Source organism: Gopherus evgoodei, chromosome 7 (genome assembly GCF_007399415.2).
Source record: "Gopherus evgoodei ecotype Sinaloan lineage chromosome 7, rGopEvg1_v1.p, whole genome shotgun sequence".
Classification (NCBI taxonomy): domain Eukaryota; kingdom Metazoa; phylum Chordata; order Testudines; family Testudinidae; genus Gopherus; species Gopherus evgoodei.
Window position 1 is genome coordinate 126,926,924 of NC_044328.1, and position 26,868 is coordinate 126,953,791.

Consider the following 26,868-nt stretch of genomic DNA (forward strand, 5'->3'; position numbering starts at 1 on the left):
TATTCGTACCTTCTAGCACAAAGATGCTTAATTTATACAATAATTATTACTGCAATATCCACATAGTGATGCAAACAAGCATTTAGAGTGGCCATCCTTGAAAACTGGCCAATTTCGCTTTGGATAAATAGATACTATTTTCAGTATTCTTTGTTCTTTCCTATAATTTCTGTAGGAACACTGCTAATATTGAGCAGGTGTCTAATTATTAAGAGGAGCATTTTCAAAAGCATCTAAGTGACTCAGAAGCCTAAGTCTCATTTTCCTTTAAGGACTTAGGAGCCAAAATTTCATTGAAAGTGGGAGTCTATGTCCCACTCAGAAGTCATTTTGAAACTGGGATGTAGGCTTCTAAATCAGATAACTGCTTGTGAAAATTTTATCCTAGATTCCGATTGCTACGTCACTTAGTGTGACTAGTGCGTAGTCATTTTTTATCCAGTGTCCTTCTGAAATGCTGTACTGAACTCTGGAGGGGAAGGCAGCATCTCTTAAAACAGCATAGGTTTACACTGCACAACAGTATGGAACAAGACTTTTTACGAGCAAAACTTGAAGGTAATTTAAGGTAGGCAAAAGCATCCATTGCAGATGCTGAACAACTCAACTTGTACTTTTTGTTTAATGGAGATGACTCGGCTGGAAAAATTATCTAGCTCCTCCTCCTGCCTTATATGGGTCACACCCAGCTTTCCACCCTCAGTGGCAGGAGGCAGGGAATGAATTCAGTTGGGGTGGGGTCTCTCTGCAGATGAGGGTGAAAACAATTAAACTTGGAGTGAGAACAGGCATCTTTCTGCAGATGTCCTGAGAAGTGAGGCGCCTATGAAGGTCCAAGACCCAGGAGGCTGGACAGAGCCAAAGGATTTATGGTCTAAATAAATATATACCTATCTCACAGAACTGGAAGGGACCTTGAAAGGTCATTGAGTCCAGCCCCCTGCCTTCACTAGCAGGACCAAGTACTGATTTTGCCCCAGATCCCTAAGTGGCCCCCTCAAGGACTGAACTCACAACTCTGGGTTTAGCAGGCCAATGCTCAAACCACTGAGCTATCCCTCCCCTGACTATTGAATCTGGAGACATTTTAAGAAATACTACAAGAGATATATTTTAGCACTGCTGATCCAAGGTAACCAAGCAGCCTAGGGATAGACAGCAGCCCTTGGCATCACGCTACACCTGCCGCAAGTGAAAACACCATAACCCCCCCTGCTTTCTTTCCCAGTATAAAGGGCAGGGAATCTGAAAACGAAGAGTCACCATTTGCTGGCAGAATGTGAAACTCTTTGGGAGTAAGTCTGGTCACTTGGCAGGAGAACTGGGGGTGGGGGGTATCTGCGGAGCACTGGTAGAATGCCACAGAGATGGCCACCTTTGCTAAATCAGCCATCTCTGGGAAAGCGTACGCAGACCCCTACAGAGGACGACTCAAGCAGCCTGCAAATGGTGACAATGTGTTTTTAATAAGCCATCCACACATCAGTAGCAGGCTGCACTTCAGTTATACTGGATGCTTTCTTGAGTTTCTAGTAACAGCTGCACCATCAACATCCTCATTAAATCACCCACAGCAAATCTCAATTTCTCCAAAACAGAGAAGTCCACAAAGCCCCTCCCACACACACACACTCCTTTCTTGCCCTCACGTGTCCCAAAGACGTGTGTTAAATACACATCTTTTAGTCAGGCTAGTCCAATACACTTTCAGCAAGTGCCACAATCGTGTGTTAGGTGAATGATACCTTCACTAGTTACTCATGGTGGCACAGGCATATTAGTGACAGTGCAGGCTCCTCCGTGTCCCCTGGAAGATGAGCCCAAAGTTGTCCTTAAGCCTGCCAGATCACACTGAGGATCACATCCAAGCCTCTACAATGAGCATCATCTGCCTGTAGAAGTCTCCTGATGACAGTGGTATTCCACAGCAGGTGAAATCCCAACCTCTGGCCCCACTGGGTTTTGCTCACTGCTGTTACCCATTCTGGGGTGCTCCGAGGAGATTGCACAGATGTGCCAAAAAATAAGAGAAATGCACACAACCTGTCCAGTAGCAGGGACAGCACTCCCCTGGACAAACCCTGGCTGCGACTCGGAACTAGTGACCTCCTTGGGAGTCTGTCTGTCCTGAGGACCCAGGGATTCACCACAACCACATACCGGCTGCTCCAGCAGCCCCTCCAAGACTCCCCAAACTCAGCTTTGCACCTTATGAACCACACTCATGTATATCCCCAAAACAGCCTCCTTGCCATGATGAAAGAACAGCAAAAGGATTCATGAAGTCTACTAGGGACCATGGCGTACACACCTATTTTATGTGGGAAGCTCTTAGATACTATGGTGATGGGCACTATACTATAAAACAGACAGGCAGATGCCGCCACATGCACTAGTGAAGACTTCTGTGTACCCCCCAAAATGCTTCATGGATTGCCTCATTCAATATTACATAGACCTATGTGTTAGCCCACCAAACTGCGGTTCCAGGCATCCTTCAAGTCTTCTCTACTCCTATCGATACCAACACATCAATATGTACGTGAATAGGAAATTTGGTATTCTGAAAAGGAACCTGAAACACACCAATTACGGCTCAAATGTTAGAGTCGTGCACTAGACCTAAAGGAAAATTTCTGTCGAGGAAGATGGGCTAAACCTGTTTCCCCATAAACATGGCAAAGCACTTAAAGATGCAACCTGATATAAGCCTAATGAAATGCCACCCTAAACCTAATGCAATCAGTTTTATTAACCATACACAAATAGTGGCTCTTTGTGTAAAGCACTCAAGTGTGTGTTAAAAAAAATGTCCACTCTGATATTTCCAAAGGAAAAACAAATATCACAGATTCATCATCAACAATTAAAAAAATGGAGGTGACAAACATTACTGAGATTGCTACAGCATAAAAGGACAATGTGCTACTTTAACTCTCTTCTATTCACAGGCAAGCAGACTAACATGGCCTGCTGGATACACACTTGACCTCCTGATGCAGTGATATTAAAAAGGAAAGCAGCATTAATGTCCATTTCTTGGTCTTTTTTTTCCAGCATGACACTGAAATAGTTTTATTAACAGGGAAGCTGAAATGACTGTAGATAAGCAGACTGTGTCTCCTAGTTCCAGGTCTCTGCATGAGCACTTCTAAAGCTTCTTGTAACACCCTACTAATCCAGAAGGCAAGGAAAATATTCTTTTTTATGACATTCATTATATTACTGCAGGTACGCGAGCAGATTCTTTGCTCGGGCTCTTAAATTTTCCTGACCGTTTTGGAAGGCTGCATTAGGCCACCCTTTTAAATTGAGGCAAACTAAGACAAAAAGAGTTGCAAGGGATGCTACAGACTTATTCACATTATCTATCTGTCTAGACACCACTAAGGTTTCAGAACTGGTACTAGCAAATTCATTCATTTTCAAGTGCAGGATAGTTTCCCCAAGAGATGACAAATCAGCTGTTAAATGGATACTAACAACCAATCTTTACCAAGGGCTACAAGTTAGTATGAGCAGCAGCCAAAGATCTTTTCTCATCTGCTGTCATTGGAATGTATTGCCCCCAAAAGACTGGCTTGCTAAAAATAAATATTGGAAAAATGCTCAGTGAAGATAACATTGAATTTAAAGCCAATCGTCGAAAAATAAATGGACCCGTGAGACACACAGGTAAACACCACCCAGATTATCTGCAATCTAAACCCTTTTCAAATCTACCAGAAACTTGGATCAGAGATCACAGGACAACCGCTGTATGCCAAGTACGTTTGTATTTCCCACCCAGTGTTCTGGGAGTCATCAGAGTTTTCCTGCAGGACAACAGGAACTCAGCTGGATTGAGAACAATATCCTAAAATGAACTTATTTCCAGAATTAATTTACATGGAATACTTGATAGACAGAAACACCACCCAGACCATGGACTGAAAATAGTTTGAATACAGCTGTGAAATTCTCCCAAACCTGTAAAGCGGTATTACTGACAATTTCATTCTCACAATGAGCCAATTCATTCTAATGCTTCTGGATCCTAACCTCTTAAACCAACAAACAAAACCAAACAGGACACCACTCTGCATACCTGCAGAGTCAGAACTTCTCAGATGAAGCAGGTCGTGCATTATGGAAAAAGGGACCCACTATACGATAGTGATTTAAAGATTTGGTTACAAATAGCACACACTGCTTTATCTGGAAGGCAGTTCAAATGAGCACAAAGAGTACTTGATGTGTGAATCAAGAATGAAGAAGAATTTCAGACAACCCACTGAATTTAGGATAATTCAGGCAACTTTCTGTGGACTATTTATTAGAGCAAGGGTCCTAACTGACCGATGTAAAGAAATCTAGGCAGTATAGGAGGCACACAAAGGTGAGGGGAAAGGACAGATGATGACACCACCACATCATCTGCCCCAAAGAGCTTGCAAGACAAGAGGCAACCAGTGAGTGTAACAAAGTTCAGGGAGGATGGCAACAGGGAGGGATGAGTGTTTTCACAGGAACCATGTGATTCCAAATCAGTTTAAAGTTTTATTACAGGTGGGTCTGATAGCTTTGCCAATTAAGCTTGCCTGATGCTTCCCACCCCATTTTCAGTTGCTTATCATTTTGCCAAACTTTAACCACTCAAACTGAAATTTTCTACCCTGGGTGTCTGCCTGAGGCTCAATTTTTGGGAAGTTTCAGCCAAAATGGTTCAGTTGCTTCTGAGAATGAGGCTGGGGAAAAATACATGGCAAAACAATGCTGAAAATTCTGGCAGCCTTTTCTTTGGGAAGCTTTGGAGTAGAGCCTTGAATTTGGCAGAGGGTGGCCTTTGCAGCAGGAATGTGCCTTTGCTGCTCTTGTGAAAATATGCCCAAATTTGGCCAAGTTTTAAGCCTTTGAAAAACCGCGGTTTTTACATGCTTGATACAGACTTCTCAGAGTTTAGCAGCTAAAATCCCTGAATATTCCATCTTCTCTGACCAATCTTGACCTACATATGACCGGACTGTGTGCGCTTGTGTGACCCCCACAAAGCAAATGAGCATGCTCCAGCCCAGGGCTACAGTGGCAAAGCCAGATTTTCCCCGTAATTGTTGTTCCCAGCTGCTGTGGGCTAGGGCGAGGCTGGGCACCTGAAATAAGCCTGGAAGAGAAAGGTGCTTGATTTGAATGCAGTGGGGACAAAAGCTGGACCAGGGAGAGGGAAAGGAGTAGAGTGGGAAAAGGAACCTGGTGAGACTGGGACTGGAGGTGGCGGGTGAATAAAAACTGTGATTGAACTTGAGGGAGGATGGAGACTGGGATCTGGTGAGGAAAATGGGGGAGGAGGGAGAAGACATTGAGACCAGACTGGGTACTGGGGTGTGTGTGGAGATGGGACTGCTGGACAAGGACAGGAAACCAGTGGGGAGTGGGGGTGAAGGGGAAATAGATCAGATGAGGAGCCACCATGTGTGTGTGGGGGGTGGAGAATTGGGATGGCTGGGCAAAGAGACTGGGATTGGAAGGGGGAGTTGGATGGAGCTGGGATTGGATGTGAAGTCTGTGAGGGGAACTGGGATTGGGAGCAGGGGTAGGGGGAGACACAGGGCTGGAGGGGAAACGAGTGAGGCTGGGGCAGAAGAGAGAACAGACAAGGAAATGGCACTGGCTGGGCAAGGAGACTGGGAGGAGGATGAGAAGCCTGAGGAGGGGACTGGCTCAGTGAGGAGAATGGGATGGCGATAAGGAGCCAAGGCTGGGGAAGACACAGGATTTGGAAGAGGACAGTTTGGAGGGGATGGAGCAAAAGAGGTTGAGCTTGGGGGAAACAGGGAGAAGGGGGAGATGTGTAATGAATGAGGTAGGGGGCTGCAGGAACGCTGCCCTGGAGAATTGTTTTCTATCCCTGCCTCTGCCACACAGTTCCTGTGTGATGCTACTCAAGTCACTTAAGCCAAACTTTCCACAGGCAGTCACTAAATGCTTGTTCCTCATTTCATGAGTCCTCAACTGATCAGCAGAAGTGCTGAGCACTCACAGCTGAAGTCAAGGGGAGCTGTAGTTTGAATGTATAAAGTGCTAGATACTGCTAAGTCCTCTGATAAAACAGGGCCTAGGCACCTCAAATTGGGCACCCTACATTAGTGGCCAATTTTGATCCTTCTCTCTCTAAGCCTCAGCTCCCTGACTTTACAACGAGGTGTTGTGAATATAAATTAGTTAATATTTGCCAAGCACTCAGACACTACAGAGATAAGTACCATGGAAAAGCCTAGGAGGACATTAAGAATTCTGTCTTCAGAGCAAGGTTTCGATAGTGTACTTTAAATAAGGCCTAGAGTCACACAGAACAATGAAGATAAAGAAAATATTGAAATAGCTACTTATTAAGTGAGCACCATATGCATCCTGTGCACTGAATGAGGCAGGGTTCCTGGGGAAAAAAGGGATGTGCTCATGTGATTAAAGACTGTATCAAAATGCATATGCACACAGGGCCTAAATTAGGCAAAGGCAACTTTAATTCTGGCTCCTCCTAACTTTTAAATGCTTGACTGCAACTTTAGTAATGTTCCGTTAACGTCGTTTTGTGTGGAATTATATTATTATATATATATATCAAATCAGCCCACTGGCCCTGTATCTAGTCATTATCATGGGTTCTTTCCTGAGACTAGACCAGTGGGAATTTCTAACACTTATTTTACATATTCTTGTAAATGACTCCGATCCCTGCAATTATGCAGGTAGGCGCTGGCCAGTGTAAAAGGTGTGAACTGATTCTCTCTATTCTCATCTTCTTTTCCCTGCCTCCTTCCCCCTCCTGTTTCTTACACTATGATCACGTCCTGGTCTCTCTCCCAATGACAGCACAAGCACAGCCCAGAAAACAACTCATCCTTACAACCTGTTCTTATTCGTTTTCATTCTCAGTTAACATATCCCACCCTTACGACCTTCTCCTCTGCAAACTTCACTGCGTGTTTGCCTTCTTCAAAGACCAGTCCCAAGATAACCTTCCTTCTCCGTTCTACAACCCGTAGTTTTCTAATGCAGAGAACAAACAGCTTGTCAGGTGGTGTTATAGCTCAAGTTAAAAACAAAAGGAAAAAAACCTGTGAGCTGCTAACGGTGTTTTCTTCTTATTACGCCTGGTGGTACGATAGATCCACAGGATAACACACACTGTCTGGATTCCTTCCTTTTTGGTGCTGATTTATTTTTAACAGGTTATTCAACACCTTTTTTGCCTATGACAACTTCAGTGATGTGCAGCTTATTCATTCCCTATGCCATTCCCAGCTCCTCTCTCTACTTCAGCATGGTCTTCTCTCCCCTCAGGAGCCTCTAAATCTTGGTGACCATCACCTACCTCACTTCTCCCCTCTTCTTGCTGGAGGGGACATAAAAGCAGTCTCTACTTCACCTCCACTCCTGCTTATTATGACAGAGTCAAAGGAAAAAAGGCAAGAAATTTCCCAACTAACTGGTTAAATAAGCAGAGGTACAAACAAACAAAAACCCCTACCCACCTCCAGATGAGCAAACAAGCAACACATGCAAGTGATTCACTTTCTGTTTGCTCACAAGCCTTTGATCTTGCTGTACACTTCGATTTTCAGTACTTGGTTCGACAAGGAAGGGAATAAGAGCCCCTTTTTTTTGTGACATTCATAGAAGGGTTTTCCAAAATGGTAAATTATCTGTACTTGTACTTATAACTTTCTGCTGATCTGTGGAATCTTTGGCAAACAGAACAGAGGACAGGAAAGAGCAGCAGAATGTGGCCTACCGTCACTGGCACAAGATTTGGTGGGGTCTGGAGTGGAGCTGTCTCCTCTTCATTTTTTGAGAGAGGTAAGATGGATGAGACAATATTTTTTTATTGGACCGGCTTCTGTTGGTGAAAGAGACAAGTTTTCCAGCTACACAGAGCTTTCCAACAGAAGCTGGTCCAATAAAAGATATCACCTCACCCTCACCTTTTCTCTCTAATATCCTGGTACCACTTAATATTTCTATCTGTTTGCTTCCGTGGTACATATAGTAAGACTGATGGAATAAGACACACATGGTGAGCGTGTGTGCGCGCGAGTAGAGTGACCAGATAGCAAGGGTGAAAAATTGGGACGGGGGTGGGAGGTAATAGGCACCTGTATAACACAAAGTCCCAGATATCAGGACTGTCCTTATAAAATTAGGACATCTGGGTCACCCGATGTGCGAGAGACAATGCTGAACAACAAAGAAGTCAACACCACCAGCTATTCCCTTCAAGAGATATAATATCTTGAGAGGACAGACACCAGTGGAGGAGAAAGCGCTCTGTGTAACTTGAAAGGTTATCTCTTTCACCAACAGAAGTTGGTCTAGTAAAAGATACTACCTCACCACCGTGTCTCACTAAATGGTGCAATAGAAAGAGAAAATCAGAAATACGTGAGGTGGAAAATCAATACTTCTGTAGAATAGCTCCATGTTACATTAGGCGTTCCTCAGGTCTCTAGTTGGAGTATTAGGGAGGCAAGTGAAAGCTTGATCATCGATTGTAATGGTAATCTGCTGCAAAATACAAGCCCTACTATGAGTGTCCCTTGGACCTCCAAGAGTGGGCACACACTTTCTGTCTGAGAACAGAGAGCTCTGTACTCACGTTGGAGGGAGCAGCTACTGTCTAGCCTCTGCATCATGGACAACAGCTGGAGTCAGGGCAAAGAGAGACTCTTACTGGGAACAATAAAATGGAGGTGGAAGAGTGCATGGTTCTGTAGACTGGGAATGATGTATCGGCAGGATCACTGATCATTCACATGTTGCCCAGGTCACAGCGATGACCACGATGTCTTGACGTATGATTTAACTTCAACCAATTCCTAGTGGAGACTGGCACAACTGGCACTGACCTTTGTTGTCAGTCTCTGCAGAGACACTGAATGGACATTGAAAAAGGAGACCAAGAGCCAAGGTTGAAAACAAGTTGGCAGGTCAGCTTGCACTGCTGCTGCCTCACGCTACGTCCCATCTATGGAGAGAGGGCTCCCCTCTTGAAGCCTGTCTGTCTAGCATGAGCACCACCAGATACAGGCCTATGCACAGTATTTTTAGTATATTTTGTACCAGATTAAAAAGAAAAAAAGGAGGGAGGGGGCGCAAGAATAACATGTTCCTCTCTGGAGGGCACGAGCGACAATCCTTGGCAAAGCAGAAAACTGGAAGCAGTGCCAACATCAGCAACAGGCATCTGACAGCTCTGGGAAAAGCTGCTTCTTCATTCATCGTGCCTATGCGATGCTTTGCAAAGGAGTATCCTGGAATTTGGAATCGTGCACAGCATGGGAGGCGAATGTGCCATGAGGCAGGAAGACATGAAGCAAACCTGAAACCACTGTTTATCCACCACACTGTTCAGATGTTTGACATGTCACTAGTTTTCCTTCCAGCTAAGAAACTTTATATGTTTCTTCTTGTAAAATTACGCTTAATATGACATTAAGATTCCAGGAAATTATGCCTGGAGATAAAGAAGATAAAGCAAATTCTGAGCACCAACGAAGCTCGTATTGATTTTTGTGTGTACATTTCTCTATCATCATTCCTACGCCAGTGACATTGTGAAGGGCACAATTATTTATGTTCCATCAAATTAGTGAGTAATTCAAATCCCTGACGAAATCTCAAGCTCAAATTGCTTCTACAGGAAGTAGTTCTGAGCTCTCAAATGTTCACTCACCCCTGGAAGGGCACTTACAGCTAAGAGAACTTTCCAGGAAAAAATGGAAAAAATGTATGTATTGGTTTTGTATAACACATTTTGGCAGGTATAACAGCACAATTGTTTTGTATGAAATGGTGTTTCTGTACTGCCCCTTGCACAATGGAGTCCTCCTCCTGGATTGGAGCGCCTGACCCAGGTGCTAGTATAATGTAAACAAATACATAAGAAGCATCATTATTGTTGGGTGAGTTTTTCTATCAAAACAGCATGATAATTAGCTAGCTTACACCATTATTTGCCAAATGTTGTTGTTTCAGTGGAGGGGAAGGTGGGAGAAAATAAACAGCCAACCCAGGCTCAGAGCCTCCACAAAGATGGCCCTGGTCCCCCACTGATACCTCAGGATCCCTAGAATTTGGCATTGGATCCCATGGGGGTGGGAGAATCTCCACTAGGTGATCCTGGTAGAGTTCATGAGCCAGCCCATGGTATCTGGGGTGACAGGCAGAAGGATATGGAAGATACTAACCACCATCACTTTAAATAATGTTTTTGGAAACATTTCTAAAATAGACTTTTTATTTATTGATTTATTTTTAATACATAGCACGTGTAGAGTAAGCAATGAGATGGTACAAAGACTACCTTGGGAAGAATATAACTAACTCATGAGCAACATGGCCATCCCAAAGATAAGGATCATACACTCTCTATTATCATCTTATACATATGTACATGCACACACATACTCTCAGGTGTTACTGTGACAGCAGTAGTTAGGCAGCCAAAGTCCACAAACGGCAAAGACATTCAGGTTCCTTACTTTGCCCATTTCCATCTCCTTTCGTTTGTATTGGTTGTATTCATTGGTGTGCTCTTCTCTCCTCTCCCTCCCCCGCTAGCAAACTGTCCAAACTCCATAAGAGTTTCCATCTAACTAACATATAACTAAGCTGGAGTCCATATTACGGGAGAATCAGAGGTAAACAGGGCATAACTTATGACAAACATGGGTCCCCTTTAAAATACAATCCCTGGGGATTCTGTATTTATTTCAGTTATAAAAATGTGTCCACATAAGGCTCTAGGTAAATTATATCAAATAAAACAATGAAAGCACTTACTGAAGCTGTTATGTGTACCACTACTCTACATAGAACCAAAATAGTAAAAGAAAGAAAGAGAGAAACTATCAGTATTTCATCTATTTTTTTAAAATCCCCCTCCCTCCAAGAAAGCCTTTTTCTCACCATAACGTAAGGCTTTAAGTAGCCAAAACAGGAAGGAAAGCAAGATTTTCCTCTATTTTTTTCTTAGCATTTTTTAAAGGAAGCAAGTTATTGAAATATATCAACCTATTTCCTCCCCTTGAAATGTTAGTAGTCTTCTGTGCATTGTAAGTGAAACAAAAATAAACATCTTTTATCCACCCAGATTCTGCTGCGCCTAAGCAGCTCCAAGAATATCATTATGTGGCTACGGAATCACAAGCTAGGGACCAGGTCACATTATACCAGACCAATTTTTTGGGGAACAGGGTACTCCTACTAGTCACCAGCATCATTATACGCTAACAGTTTTTTCAGCAGCAGTTTTGGGAAAAGAATAGGATGGATTAAACACTATCCACTTTTGCCAGGGGAAAGAGGGCCTTGAAAGAGAGAGCAGGTAGGATACAAACCTAAAAAAGATTTTGGTTCACTTAAATGGCAGCTTGACTTCAGTGTCAAATTACCTAAGGCCAGAAAATCCTAACTGCTCAACTCATCCTTGGTATTTTATTTTATTTTTTTGCCAGCCTGTTTTGTAACTCAGTGGGAACTGGATAATAACATCTATTTCAGCTCAGTGTGTAGTTTTTATTTCACAGTAGAACACGGCAATTTATAAAAGGCAAAAACCCTATGGAAAATTCTCTCAATGAAGGATTTTGTGGTATGTTATCATTTAACCCCTATTTTTCACTTGCAGTAGATTTATTGGTGTGCACAGCTGCAATGTTAAATGACTTTGAAAGCACAGCAATTAATCCAAAATCCTATTTGTTTTAATCTAATACTGTCAACTAGTTTTAGGTTTCTAGTCAAGAGAAAAAAATGTTTGTTAAGCTCTATGGCACCAACTAATGTCTAAAGACAATCCTCTGAAAAGGTGCAAAGATGTTTTATTGCGGTAGTATAGACAGAACAGAGATTTATTATAGTACCTAACGGCATTTCTGCAGATGTCTTTTGAATTATAATGAGATTATTAAACCTTTACAAATCATTATATTAAAACTTGACAAAGGGACGTTAGAAGTGGAGAATCTTGATGTCATTGCTAATGATGCATTACTAATGATAAGGTTTCAGGATAATTCCTCAGTAAAACTAGTTATAAAAATATAAAATATATTAATATTTATTTCAGTACCTTCTATAAGTTCAAGGATAATAGGTTTATATGCATCAGAACAGCTGAATGATTATATTTATGCCAGCATTAGAAAGATGTTCATCTGCTGCAAAGTTTAATTAATTTTCACAGATAGTTAATTTTCTGTTTCATTATCAGCTCCCTAAATTTGAAAGACAAATAATTTATAAACAAATAGAAACTTCAGAAGAGTATTTTTAGACCAAATGCAAGATAAATAGCAGGCATGAAATGTCTGCACTGAATCTGAAGTACTAATATGAATGATATATTGTACTAAGTTTTGATTTATAACTTACACATTCTAAAGCACTGATTGAAAAGAAACAAATTGTTTACTGTTAACCCACACCCATTTTCAGGTAACAAATGAGTCTGATCTGTACCAATCAAATAATGGCTTTAATGCCCTTAAACATCAGTGAATGAAGAATGTACATCTCAATATGTCCTTTGAAGGGTGACCTGATCCCTTAAGGACAATATTCTAGCCCCTCTACCCTTTCAGCAAAAAAAAGCTTAAGTAGCTACTTACCATGATGTACGACACCCTTCAACCCATGGATAATAGGATCCAGCGCTGGATTGTCCCTCTGACTGACCTACATATAAAGGATACATGATTGGTTAAATCTATTCTGGCATCAGACAGAACAGTCTCAGTTTAATCTTCTAAAGAGGGGAAAAAAAGATGTTATCTAGCAAGCTGCTTAGTTCTCACATTTACAATGGCTCCTCAGCAAATGCTGAAGATATATAGTATAATAAAATAATGCGACAAAGGCTAAATCAAAAGAGAGAAAGTCTTCAGAATATATTAAAACATTAGAAATGTTAAAGCCCCTGCAAAGCCTGAAAATGAACAGCTGATTTCTCTCCACAAGTTTCTTAGCTAAATAGTAGTTTGAAGTTACCAAAGAACAGTCAGCTACTCACTAAAAATTGCCAGATCCTCAGCTGCTGCAAGTCAACATGGCTTCATGGAAGTCAACAGAGCTGCATCAATTCATACCAGAAAAGGATCTAGCCCTTAGTGTTTTTTTATTATATTTTTAAAATAACCTGTTTAAAGGCCCTTTGGAAGAGGGAGGGATAAAGATCACATCAGGCAGAGTCCAGACAATAGCTTCTGAAATTTGATAATGCAACCCTGTGCTCCTGAGGCAAAAATGTCCATAGTATTCTTCTGTGTAGAGATAAACCACATCCTCAGCAGAAATGATCTAGCCACAATCCAGAGAGGGGAGTAAAACCAGCAGACACGGGAACATTAAACCTTCCTTCCCTACCTTAAGTTCAAACCTTCCAAATTAAGGCTCCACGATGGAAAATGACAAAATACAGGTAGGATCTGATCAGAAACCGTCAAATGAAAAAGAGTCCCATTCAACTACATCATGTAATAGCAGACAGCTAAAAAGTGACAAGTTTTTAAAGTGCTTATATACCAATACTAGAAGTCTAAATAATAAGATGGGTGAACTAGAGTGCTTCATATTAAATGAGAATATTGATAAAATAGATATCACAAAAACTTGGTGGAATGAGGATAATCAATGGGACATAGTAATATTAGGGTATAAAATATATCAGGAGAACAGAACAGGTTGGGCTGGTGGGGGAGTGGCACTATATGTGATAGAAAGTGTAGAATCAAATGAAGTAAAAATCTTAAATGAACCAAATTGTACCACAGAGTCTCTATGGATAGTAATTGCATGCTTGAAAAATAAGAATATAGCTGTAGGGCTATATTACTGACCACCTGACCAGGATGGTGACAGTGACTGTGAAATGCTCACAGAGATTAGAGAGGCTATTAAAATTAAAAACTCAGTAATATTGGGAGATTTCAGGTATCCCCATATAGACTGGGTACATCTCACCGCACGACGGGATACAGGGATACAGGGATACAGGTGTCAAAGTTTCTTGACACCTTAAATGACTGCTTCTTGGAGCAGCTAGTCCTGGAACCCACAAGAGAGGCAATTCTTGATTTAGTCCTAAGTGGAGCACAGGATCTGATCCAAGAGGTGAATATAGCTGGACCACTTGGTAATAGAGACCATAATATAATTAAATTTAACATCTTTGTGGCAGGAAAAACACTGCAGCAGCCCAACACTGTAGCATTTAATTTCAGAAAGGGAAACTACACAAAAACAAGGAGATTAGTTAAACAGAAATTAAAAGGTACAGTGCCAAAAGTAAAATCTCTGCAAGCTGAATGGGAAAGACAACATAATAGAAGCTCAACTTAAATGTATACCCCAAATTAAAAAACCATAATAAGAGAACCAAAAAAGTGCCACCGTGGCTAAACAATAAAGTAAAAGAAGCAGTGAGAGGCAAAAAGACATCCTTTAAAAAGTGGAAGATAAATCCTAGTGAGGGAAATAGAAAGGAGCATAAACTCTGGCAAATGAAGTGTAAAAATATAATTAGGAAGGCCAAAAAAGAATTTGAAGAATAGCTAGCCAAAGACTCAAAAAGTAATAGCAACAAAAACTGTAAGTACATCAGAAGCAGGAAGCCTGCTACACAACCAGTGGACAATCAAGATGCTAAAGGAGCACTCAAGGATGATAAGGCCATTGTGGAGAAACTAAATGAATCCTTTGCATTGGTCTTCACAGTGGAGGATGTGAGGGAGATTCCCAAAGCTGAGCCATTCTTTTTAGGTAACAAATCTGAGGAACTGTTCCAGATTGAGGTGTCATTACAGGAGGTTTTGGAACAAATTGATAAACTAAAGAGTAATAAGTCACCAAGAAATGACTCATTCCCTTACTGTAAAGGGAAATCATGCCTCACCAATCTACTAGAATACTTTGAGGAGGTCAACAAGCATGCGGACAAGGGAGATCCAGTGGATACAGGTCTCTGGCCACTTACGAGCAATTAACATGCGCGATTTCAACTTTACGCGTACGGCCAGAGTCAGGGGGGCATGGCCTCAAGCAGGGGGGCGTGGCCTCAAGGTTTAAAGGTCCTGGGGCACCAGCTGTGGCTGGGAGACCCAGGGCCTTTAAATCACCCAGGGGGCTCCCAGCTGCAGAGGTGGCTGGTAGCCCCTGTGGCAAACTAAAGGGCCTGAGGCTTCAGCCACCATGGAGCTCCAGGCCCTTTAAATGCCAGCCCCAGCCCAGCTGCCAAAGTTGCAGGTGGGATTTAAAGGGCTCCTCTGGGCTCCTCACCATGGTGGGAAGCCCGGTGGAGCCCTTTAAATCCCGCCCGTAGCTCCAGTGGCCGGGCCGGGGGAGGGGGCATTTAAAGGGCTCCATGCTGCAGCAGGAAGCCCGGCGGAGCCCTTTAAATCTCGCCTGCAGCTCCAGCAGCGGGGCTGAGGCCAGCATTTAAAGGGCTCTACCAGGATCCCCACCATGGCGGGAAGCCTGGTGGAGCCCTTTAAACCCCGCCCACAGCTCCGGCAGCTGGGCTGGGGGGACATTTAAGGGGCAGCGGGGAGCCCGGTGGAGCCCTTTAAATGCCCCCCCGGCCCCGCTGCCGGAGCTGCGGGTGGGATTTAAAGGGCTTGGGGATATAATTTTGACTATATACGGTTTTCTCTTTACGCGATAACCGCGGAACAGAACCCCCGCCTAAGATAAAACTTGCCTGTATAGTGTACTTAGATTTTCAGAAAGCCTTTGAAAAGGTGCCTCACCAAAGGCTCTTACGTAAAGTAAGCTGTCATGGGCTAAGAGGGAAGGTCCTTTCATGGATCAGTAACTGGTTAAAAGATAGGAAACAAAAGGTAATTTTGAATGGTCAGTTTTCAAAATGGAAAGACGTAATCAACATATGCATAAATGATCTGGAAAAAGGGCGGTGAGTTGAGGTGGCAAAATTTGCAGATGATACAAAACTACTCAAGCTACTTAAGTCCCAGGCAAACTGCAAAGAGCTACAAAAAGATCTCTCAAAACTGGGTGACTGGGCAACGAAATGGCAGATGAAATTCATTCTTGATGAATGCAAAGTAATGCACATTGGAAAACATAATCCTAATTATACATATAAAATGATGGGATCTAAATTGCTGTTATGACTCAAGAAAGAGATCTTGGAGTCACTGTGGATAGTTCTCTGAAAACATCCACTCCATGTGCAGTGGCAGTCAACAAAGCTAACAGAATGCTGGGAATAGGAAATAAGATAGAAAATATATTGCCTCTATATAAACCCATGGTATGCCCATATCTTGAATACTTTATGCAGATGTGGTCGCCCCATCTCAAAAAGGGTTCAGAAAAGGGCAACAAAAATTATTAGGGGTATGGAACATCTTCCATATTAATAAGATTGAGATTTCTCAGTTTGGAAAAAAGACGACTAAACAGGGACATGACTGAAGTCTATAAAATCATGACAGGTGTAAAGAAAGTAAAAGTGCTATTTACTCCTTTTCATAACACAAGAACTAGGGGTCACCAAAAGAAACTAATAGGCAGCAGGTTTAAAACAAAAAGAAGTATTTCTTGATACAATGCACAGTCAATCTGTGGAACTCCTTGCCAGAGGGTGCTGTGAAGGCCAAGACTATAACAGGGTTCAAAAAAGAACTAGATAAATTCATGGAGTTTAGGTCCATCAATGGCTATTAGCCAAGATGGGCAAGGATGGTGTCCCTAGCCTCTGTTTGCCAGAAGCTGGGAATGGGCAATGGAGGATGGATCACTTGATGATTCTCTGTTCTGTTCATTACCTCTGAGGCACCCGGCATTGGCCACTGTCAGAAGACTGGATACTGTGCTAGATGGACCTTTGGTCTGACCCTATATGGCCGTTCGTATGTTCCTATTTCTGTCACTTGTTTGCAACAGAGCTAAGCAAATAATTAGCAATCAATAACATGAGAAATTTTGCCTTTTCCCCTATCCATTGGGTGCCTGTAGAATAGCTTACATATTACACTAACACATTCTTTGTTTAAAATTATTTGTCAATTTAATTTTTGAAAATAAATTCTGGCATGTACTTGGTCACAAACTGTTTTTTTTGCCAATACTGGATATTTAAAATTTGAGAGGTGTTGATTATTTTTGAATGAGTATATAAGTTACTGTTCTCCCCTAGAGACGAGCATATATATTGGATATTCTGTTTTGAGGGCCAAACTAGGGGAGTGAAGAGGGAATCTGTTTTGATTAGAACTGAAAACCATTTTTTGAAAAGTTTAATCGAATTGAAAACTTCAGAACAATTTCATTTTGAATTGACTGAAATGTTTTGGTTGACTGAAATCTTTTGCTGAGTTTTTCATTTTAGTTGTTTTCTGATGTTTTTCATTCTTTTTTGCCCCATATGGCCAAATTTAAAAACAAAAGCCATTTTGAAATGAAAAAGTCAAAAAGAAATGTTTAGACGTAAAAAAAAAAAAAACAGGTGTTTTCCAGCTGAAAGTATAAGGCCTGGTCTACACTATGTGAATAACGTAGCTGAAGTCGACGTACTTAGATCTACTCACCGCGGTGTTTTCACTGTGTTGAGTCGACAGCTCAAGCTCTCCCGTCGACTCCGCCTGTGCCTCTCGCACTGGTGAAGTACCAGAGTCGACGGAAGAGCGCTCGGTGGTCGATTTATCACATCTAGACTAGACGAAATAAATCGACCCATGCTGGATCGATCACTGCCCATCAATCCTGTGGGTAATGTAGATGATCCCTTAATTAAGGTCAACCCAAATTTGCTAATAGTTTCAGAAAAATCCATTTTTCAGCTGAATTTCTATTCTCCTGAACTTCAGGAGATTGTGGCATTTCAAAAGGTGACTGTGTGTAATATCTGGATAATGTGTGCTAAGTTATCAGGGCGCTATCTGGTGGGTGGGGTTTCCTTCTCTATTCCCATTGGAAAAGATGGGGAGCCAGCAGGTAGGGCTGGAGAAGGGTGAGAGCGCAAGTCTTTTTGCTGAGAAAAGTAATCCAGAATCGGAGATTCCTAGCTGGGACAGCTCTTCTTCCCTCATGTAGTGCTGTTGTTTCATCTGTGGAAGGAAAGTGTGGGGTCCCAGTAACTCCCTAGCCAGGCCCCACTCCCTTCCACCTCAGATCTTCCATGTCCCGTCAGTCTTCACTTCATCAGCCAGTGAGAAAGATGTAGGAACCATGGCTCCCCCAAGCCACTCAATGGTAGAGGAGTTGGGAGGGCTTTATCTGCTTTAACAGGGGGAAAACTCTCCCACACTCCCTCTATCTTTACCTCTGTCCCCCACTTGGCCTCTCTGCAACTGAGCAAGGCAGGTAGGAGGCGGCGGCAGCCAGCCCTGGTTGTCTGGTGCCTGCTCAGCCAACCTGCCTCCTTGCCTTCAGCCACAGCACACTCACAGAAAGGAGCCATGGGAGTTCAATATGGATGTACGGGTGGGAACAACAGAAAGGCAACCTCAACCTACGCTAGCAGCAGTTCAGGTGGAGGAGCAATGGCCAACCTGTGCTGTCAGCTTTTGATGTTCAAATACAGAATAGTTTAACTGTCCACACAACCCACTCTGGGCCTGCAGTTTCCCAAGGGCTAGATACACCCTGCACTGAACAAACTGTGAACGCTATCAGAGAGTTCAGGGTCTCTATGCAAATCAACCTCTTTGGTAAAGCTGGGCTAACTCCTAATTCACAGGAAAATGCACTACCTCCTTGTCCAACATTTGTGGGGTTGAGAGACCCAGCTGCCCTAATTCTAATGCTCACCAAAGTCATTCCAAGTCCTGCCACCAGAACAATAATCCCAAAGCTGTGACCTATTGAAAGAAGCAAACCAGGTTAGTTTAATCACGTGCATATATTAAGAAATTCATGCTCACACAATCCAACCTTCTCAGTTGCTTCATACTCACACAACTCAAACCACTATGATTACCTGATGCGTAATGTGGTAGTTCAGGGCAACTGCATCGGTATTTCCCCTGAGTGATCCAACCAGGGCACCACTCTCTACTTTAGCTCCCCAGCCATTGCCTGTCTGGGTGGAGACTCGTGTATTTCCCTTCTGATCACAGCATTTTCAGGCACAGTTCCCTGCCTTCACTATGTCATTCCCAGCAAAGACAGATCACCAAAGGACACCTGCTTGCTTTCTCTTTAGAGAGGAGCAAAGAATCCTGTGGCACCTTACAGACTAACAGACGTTTTGCATCTGACGAAGTGGGTATTCACCCACGAAAGCTCATGCTCCAAAACATCTGTTAGTCTATAAGGTGCCACAGGATTCTTTGTTGCTTTTACAGATCCAGACTAACACGGCTACCCCTCTAATTCTTTAGAGAGGGTTAACAGATGTCATTGCTACATTTATAAGTACCACAAAGTTCTTTCTATGCAAGCCTATTTTATTTTGAAGGTAAAAAGCACTATAGAAAAAACATACTTAAAACAATGAAATAATCTCCATGCATATATGTTTACCAGAATTATCTCCTGCCCAAACATGGATTCTGGCAGGAACAGTTCTTCAAACTCCTACCCAAATGGGAATCCTTGTGGTCACTCGTTTGTCACAGCCTCAGCATAGAACTAGCAAACTCAAAACAGGTTTATAAACACCCTATCTACAGTTCCAGGGTCTTTGAACTGCAGCTTTCAGGAGCAAGACAGTTGTAGAAAATGGGTTTTCTTCCTTCCAAAAAGGTGGATTTGAAGTGGATTATTTGCTTACCCCTCCTTTCCCAGCTATTTCCTAGGAAATCCACTTCACACATATTGTTCCAAAAAGCCCTTTGACATTCCTAATACCTTCCAGAGGGTGCATTAGTCAGTTTCCTAGAGAAGTTACATACAATTCCACAATAACCAATACACAATTGTATTTTTAACACAATGAACCCCAAAGGCATTACACCTAATTCAAAAAGGTTTAACGTAATACAGTAAAGATCATTCAGGATATTGCAGGAAATTGTCAGTCTGTCACAATGGCACACACAACCTTGTGCACTAAACCCAGCTGAAGGTGACTCCGTTCATGCAACACTTAAGACTGCCTAGGAAGGACGGCGACAGCTGCAGCACCAGGACTAGTAGGGAGAGGCCTGCTTCAGCTCATCACCACCTTGTTTGGGCTACACTGACCACCCGTTTGCCAATTCCAGCACCATCGAGATGCTGGGAGATTGCTCAATAGCAGCTCCCTATCAAGAGAAGATGGACAGTCGTCAGCAGCCGGCCCTGGCCAGCATTAGAACATGGCTGACCCTCACAGCCCCGTCCCTCAACCCGGTACAAGCTGAGAGACATGTAGCCCTTTCATTTTTTAAACAGTCTGACTTGTAAGCCAGCCTTTCTTACAGGGCAGGTGCACCACAGCAGTCACGCCACGGCAGCGCAGGGCCAGACACCTTGGGAAAGTTTGAATGACTCTCGCCCCTCTGAGCCACAGTTGAAAGTTCCACAAATCCCCACTTGCTCTGCATTTTACCTGCCATTTAATTAACTGTCAGCTTTAACCACTCCTGCCACTTCATGGCTTCCCTGTTGCTGCCCACCTTGCTGCTATTTAGCTACCGAGCCGTTGTTTAAGCCATTTCTACAATTAATGGATGTTATTTAATCTAGTGGTCAAAGAACATTCACTACTGCATTTACACTGATGGGTTAGCTCACTCCACCTTTAAAGGGACAGCACTAAAGAGACCCAACAATTCCTCGACTTAAAAACAGTATCAGGCATGCCCCCGATTACCTCTGTCAGATTATGTGGCTTTAATATTCATGTTGCTGTATTTTTAAAGAAGTGTTTTTCTTATAGCTGCTGTGTGAGACCTACATTAAGAAAAGGAGAAAGCAACTCAAGAGGACACACTGAGAATGCACAAAATGATACCAGATGCTAAAAAGCAACAGCAGACGGACAAAGTATATAGAAACAAACAAACATAACAAACAAAAACCAAAACCAAGGAAGTACTACTTCTCCATACTCTTCCAATTCTAATCATCTCAGGTGTGTCTTATAATAGTGGTAACTAAAGTATTCTCAGACACAAGTGTGGTGTTTAAAGTTTTCCCTGTTTCCTCCCAGAGTGAGAAAGGAAGGATGACCCAGTGGTTACAGCACTACCCTGGCATCTGGGAGACACAGGTTCATTCCTCCTTTGACACAGTCTTCCTTCAAGGCCTTGGGCAATTCACTTAGTCTCTCTGTGCCTCAATTCCCCATCTGTAAAATGGGGGCAATAGCAAGGCCCTACCATCCAGAGTGTTGTGAGGAGAATTTTAAGATTGAGTGGCTCTCAGATAGTATGGTAGGGGGAAGGCACGTTGGAGATAAGTCTCTTGAATACTCGTCCCTGTTTGTGGGAGTCTTTTACACAATAAAAAGGTGAAAAACGTTTTTAAAAATAAGAAAACACCGACGTTAAAATCACAAACATTGGCAGAAGAACTCAAGGCAAGTCTAGCACTGAGTGCAGCAAGTTGCGAGTATTCAAGAGTCACAAGCCAGGCCTGTAGATTTTGCACTGCTTCTGGCAAATAAGCAAGTAAACCGTTTAAGAATACAGGATTGTGCAAGGAGGGGTATGCTACTGGGTCCTTCCTATCTATTTAGATTTCTCCAAACCCATCACTGCTGCCATTAAAATCACATTTTTTTAAATAAAGGTAAAACTTAGTGATTTAGTTTGTGACTCAAAGAAAACAGAGGTGCCTGACCCTGGACTTGGGCATTGCTTTACTAACTGGGAGTTTCACTGTAAACTGTGCAGACTTTTATTTTGTTTGCTTTGTTTTTATTTCTGGTGACAGCTGCAATTAGTTTGAGAAGAGGAAAGAGATGGAAGGAATCCTGAAGGTAAAAACCTTCCAGATGGGATTTTCCGTCAAAGTAGATCAATTTTTAGACCTACCAACCTTGACAGTGTCCTTTTAATCAGCTGAGGTACAGCACCTATTACAGATCCAGCTAAGTAAGCATTTTGAAAGCATCTTCTGAAAATGTGTGATGCTCTGCAATAAAATTAAATGGGGATTCCGGCTCTGTTCAGGGAAAAAAGTATTGGTGCATCTGTAATCACATTTTCTGTTCATCTGTATAATGCAGGGTGTCTTGTCTCTTTAAAAACTTGTGTGCAAATGGATACCATTTAGGGAGACCAGGTTTCAGTTCAGTGCTCTTTGGGAGATGTTTTTATTTTTCCATGCAAAAGTTTTGCTTTCCTCTTGCTAATGCTGCACTCCATTTTCTCCACATCTCACCACTATTGCGGCTTGGTTTTGCACGCTGTGGACAAAGCTATACATAATTACTAGTTGGCTTTTTCCACAGGTGAAGAGGCCTCATCAAAACAAAATAAAAATCAGAGTTATCTCATTTCCCATTGGGATATTTGGTGCTTTTTGAAGAGTAAATGTGTTTAAAAAACTGTAAAATCATTAGGAGAAACATTCTTTATCTGCCTGGTTCAGAGCTGGCCTAAAATCAAAGGCAGGATGAGTAACTGTTTGGGAGCAGTGCATGGAATCAGCAACGCACAGTGCAATAGCTCCTTTCCAGCAATGAGGCTCATGCCAGAGGTAATTCAAGACTTGTTTTGCAGCTCCTAAGCCCAATAGCCATTTTCTGTAATGGTTCAAACCTTTAGAAGAAAAACTCAAGTTTTCAAACTTCTTTCTTTAAAAAAAAAAAAAAAAGAATAATTCTCAAGTTTGCTCTATTTTAATTCCCTTTGGTAGCAAATTGTGCTTCTGAAACCCAAAGTGCTGGGTTCTAGCCCAAGTGTTACATGTCTCTCTTTTACCTGGCACAGAAACATAGGAACTGCCATACTGGATGAGATCAGGGATCCATTTATTCCAGTATGCTGTCTCTGACAGTGGCCCACACTGAATGCTTAAACAGAAGAGTGGATAAGGCAGCTGTGGGATAATCTCCCTACAGCGAAAGTTTCTTCCTGACCCCCATTAATTAGAGCGGGACTTATGCCTTGAAGCATATGGGTTTATCACCTGGATCAATTGATCTTCAGCTGTCATTAAGACTGCACCGATCACAACACATCCACCATTCTTCTCGCACCCTTGCCTTTCTTCTCCACGTTCGTCCAAGACATTTAACAATGTCATCTTCCCATCTTTTTGGAGGCCGACCGGGTGGTCTTTTCTGTTTTCGCGGGTACCACTCAGCAATGACTGTGGTCCATCTATTGTCCGTGAGCTATGTGTGGGCCGCCCATCACATCTTGTTATATCTGCTTTCCACGACAATATCTTTCACACCACTGCGTTCTCTGATCATTTCATTTGGGATGCGATCCAGAAGGGAAATTCCCAACATAGCTCGTTTCATTGCCCTTCCAGCTACCAACAGCCGCTGCTCTTCTCTCTTCATCAGTGCCCATGTTTCACTGCCATACAGCATGGCTAGTAGCACTGTTGAATTAAAGATATTTGTACGTGTGATCTTGCTGTTTTTTCCTTTGAGGACATCCTCAACGGAATTAAATGCACACCATCCTGTCTGAATCCTTCGCGAGAGTTCTCCGTTCAAATCTTGGTGCATATTAACTTCTTGGCCCAAATATATGTACTGTTCCACTTCTTCTCCAGTTACCTTTATTCGGGCTTTTAGTAAGACTTCTGATCATATGTATTTCTTTTTGCAGCGGTTCATTCTCAGGGCGACCTGACTGCTTTTCTTGTTGACTCTTCGTAGCATGTTCTGCAGTTGGTTGGTGCTTTCGGCACTTAGTACAATGTTGTCCGCGAATCTGACATGAGATAATAGTTCTCCATTTATGTTGACACCACTCCTCCAACTGATCTTGTTCATAACCATTTCAAGGCAGGCTCTGAATAGTTTCAGTGAAATCGTATCTCCTTGCTTTACATCTTTCTCGACTGGGATGCGGAGGGGAGTTTCGAGGAGAGTAATGTTTGCTGTACATCCAGTATTCGCTTCCTTCAACAAACTGATGTACTGAGGGTTAATGCTTTGCTCTCTGAGCGCCTTTAATATTGTGTTAAACTCGACGCTATCAAAGGCCTTTTCACAGTCGACGAAAGCAATGCACAGCGGGAGTTTGTATTCCCTCGCTCTTTCTAGGAGCTGGCTAAGGGTAAATATATGGTCGATCATGTTAACATTTCTTCGAAACCCTGCCTGCTCTCTCGGCTGTTGTTCACTCAGACTCCGAGAGTCAGTTCATTATCACCTTTGTAAAGAGCTTGTAGATGTGAGAGAGTTGGTATATGGGGCGGTAGTTCTTAAGATTTTCTCCACTGCCTATCTTGTGCAACAAGATGGTATTCGACTCCTTCCAGCTTGATTCGACTCCTTCCACCAAACCACTACCATCAACTCTATCAAAATGTCTTTATTGGAGAAACGTTGTATATGCCCATTATCCTTACAAATGTCTCATCCTTTTTTGAATCCTGCCAAGTTCAGTCTCCGTGATATCTTGGCAAAGAGTTCCACAGGCTAATTGTGCATTGTGTGAAATCACAGTGACTGGTGCTTTTTTGTGGCCACAGAGTTATTATAAAGATCATATGTAGGCACATCTTTGTTTCTCCTCATTTGGGCTTCACTTAAGAACGGCCTGTAAAAGCTTAGCAAAGCTTTTTTCCTGTACTGGGACAAGAGCATGAACTCATTCCCATCCCCTACTTCCAGATGGGAAAGGCTAACACTGAAGACGACCAGCCAGATGAAGACTCCTCTAGTGTGATCATAAACTCACACCTAATACTGTTGTTCAGAAGCACACTCAGCTCAGTATGGGTTAATGACACAGAGACAGAAAATGCTATCCAGGAATTTTCCTAAAAATGCCCATAGAAACGTGACAAGACATTGTGTTTACTGAATATGAAGCATCCACTGAAGTCGAACTAATGTACATAAGATCCTCCGAAAATGGGATAGAATACTTGTACGTATCATTTATAATTGAACAGTGCCTGTAATCCTCTTTGATGGAAACAAATAGGTAACCGTCACACTAAGTGCGATGGAAAAACAAACACAGCCCTGCAGTTTAAGAATATCATTATGCTGTTTCCCATACTAATAGAACTCTCTCACCTCAGGGCAGAGATGGTATCAAAGTAAACTAAGTACATACAGTCTCTTTGTCATCACTTTCTCTGTGCTATTTCTATTCCCCAATGCACACGCCATTCTGGGTAGAATGAACTGTTTCATTTTAACGGGGTGAATAAAAATATAAAATGAGCATCTTGTATCTTACGCAGTTCATATAACAAAGTAATATGGTCTATATAACAAGGTAATACACAAGTGACCACATCCCAGAGACATAAAACAACCCAGCAATCGAATGCACAATGCATTCTTTGAGCAGGTTTATTCTGGGAAGCAAATAAAAATCATGGTAAGATCGTGACACTGTACAGTTAGTATTTACCCAAGTTCCAGTTTCCAACACTTTGAACAGGAAATAACTGGTAGCTCAGATACCCACAGTGTGACCAGGGTTAGCAAAGATGAACTTTTTTAATGGCAACAACACTAGCACTTTTTTATAGCAGCTGCCTGTGCTCACCTTGTGACTAAGCATATCCCTAAGAGTGTGTGCTGTCAGTCCTTGTCTCTGTGTCAATAGGAAAGGCGCAGAAGAGGAAAACAGGCACTCTGTTACTAGTGCTCTAAGGACAAAAGGTCTAAAGAGCATGCGTAGTGGGACTGCTAACAGAGCTGACAGTTAGCATCGCAGCTGCGTTGTGGTTAGAGATGCTGGATTTTTATTGTATGCTGGCTCTTGTGCTGGTATTGAATCACAACAGACTCTACAGGACTATGTGTCTGTTGCTTACATGGCATAAGGCTGTTTTATAGAAGTGAGAAGCATAACACGATTTCAAAATTCAGTTCCATGCCCTATCATTATCCTGTAAGGAACTGTAGCTCTTTGCTAGCCTGATATTTTAAAGGAAAAAAAAAACCTTTAGAAACAAAGTAGGAGTCGCTTATAGCTTCCAAAATTAAAAAAAAATTATTAGACTCTCAAAAATGGTGAATTTATAGAAGCCCAGGCTAAGAACATGCAAGTGAACTCAGATCTGTCTTTCAGCCCAAAGTGATTCTACCCATTATAGTTTAATGAAAAATAGTCTTGGTCAAAACAATTTTAAACGTTCATGGAGAAGTTTGTGAAGCAGCTTATTTTCTTTTATAATTTTTATATTTGAGTTCTAATGAACTCTGAAAAAAACAAGCACCGATGGATCCCAAGACCAGATTGTGATCACCTAGTCTGACCTTCTGTATAACCCAAGCCAGAGAACGTCCCCAAAATAATTCCTTTTGAACAAGTGCATGTCCTTTAAAAACAATCCAATCTTGATTTAAGAATTGCCAGTGACAGAGAATTCACCCCAACCCCTGGTAATTTGCTCCAATGGTTAATTACACTCACTGTTAAAAAACATCCACTTTATTTCCAGTTTAAATTTGTCTAGTCTCAACTTCTACTGACAGTGTTAAACCTTTGTCTAATAGATTGAAGAGCCTATTATCAAATATTTGTTTCCTACAAAGTCTCCCTTTAACGTTCTCTTTGCTAAATTAATGGATTGAGCTCCTGGAGTCTATATGACAGGTTTTCTAATCCTTCAGTCATTCTTGTGGATATTTTCTGAACCCTCCTCAATTTATCAACAGCCTTCTTGAATTGTTGACACCAGAACTAGATGCAGTATTCCAGCAATGGAGGCACCAGTGCCAAATACTATGGTCAAATAACCTCTACGCTCGAGGTTCCCCCATTCACATATCCAAGAATCACGTTAGCC

General features: G+C 42.2%; 1 protein-coding gene across 2 annotated transcripts in view; it reads right to left on the reverse strand.

Moving 5' to 3' along the window:
- PTPRG (protein tyrosine phosphatase receptor type G) overlaps window positions 1-26,868 on the reverse strand; it is a 589,008-nt gene that overhangs the window by 134,961 nt on the left and 427,179 nt on the right. For both annotated transcript variants that reach the window (XM_030569843.1, XM_030569844.1), the window contains exon 6: window positions 12,648-12,714. In XM_030569843.1, the coding sequence (XP_030425703.1) occupies window positions 12,648-12,714 (67 nt within the window). The remainder of the gene's footprint in view (window positions 1-12,647; window positions 12,715-26,868) is intronic.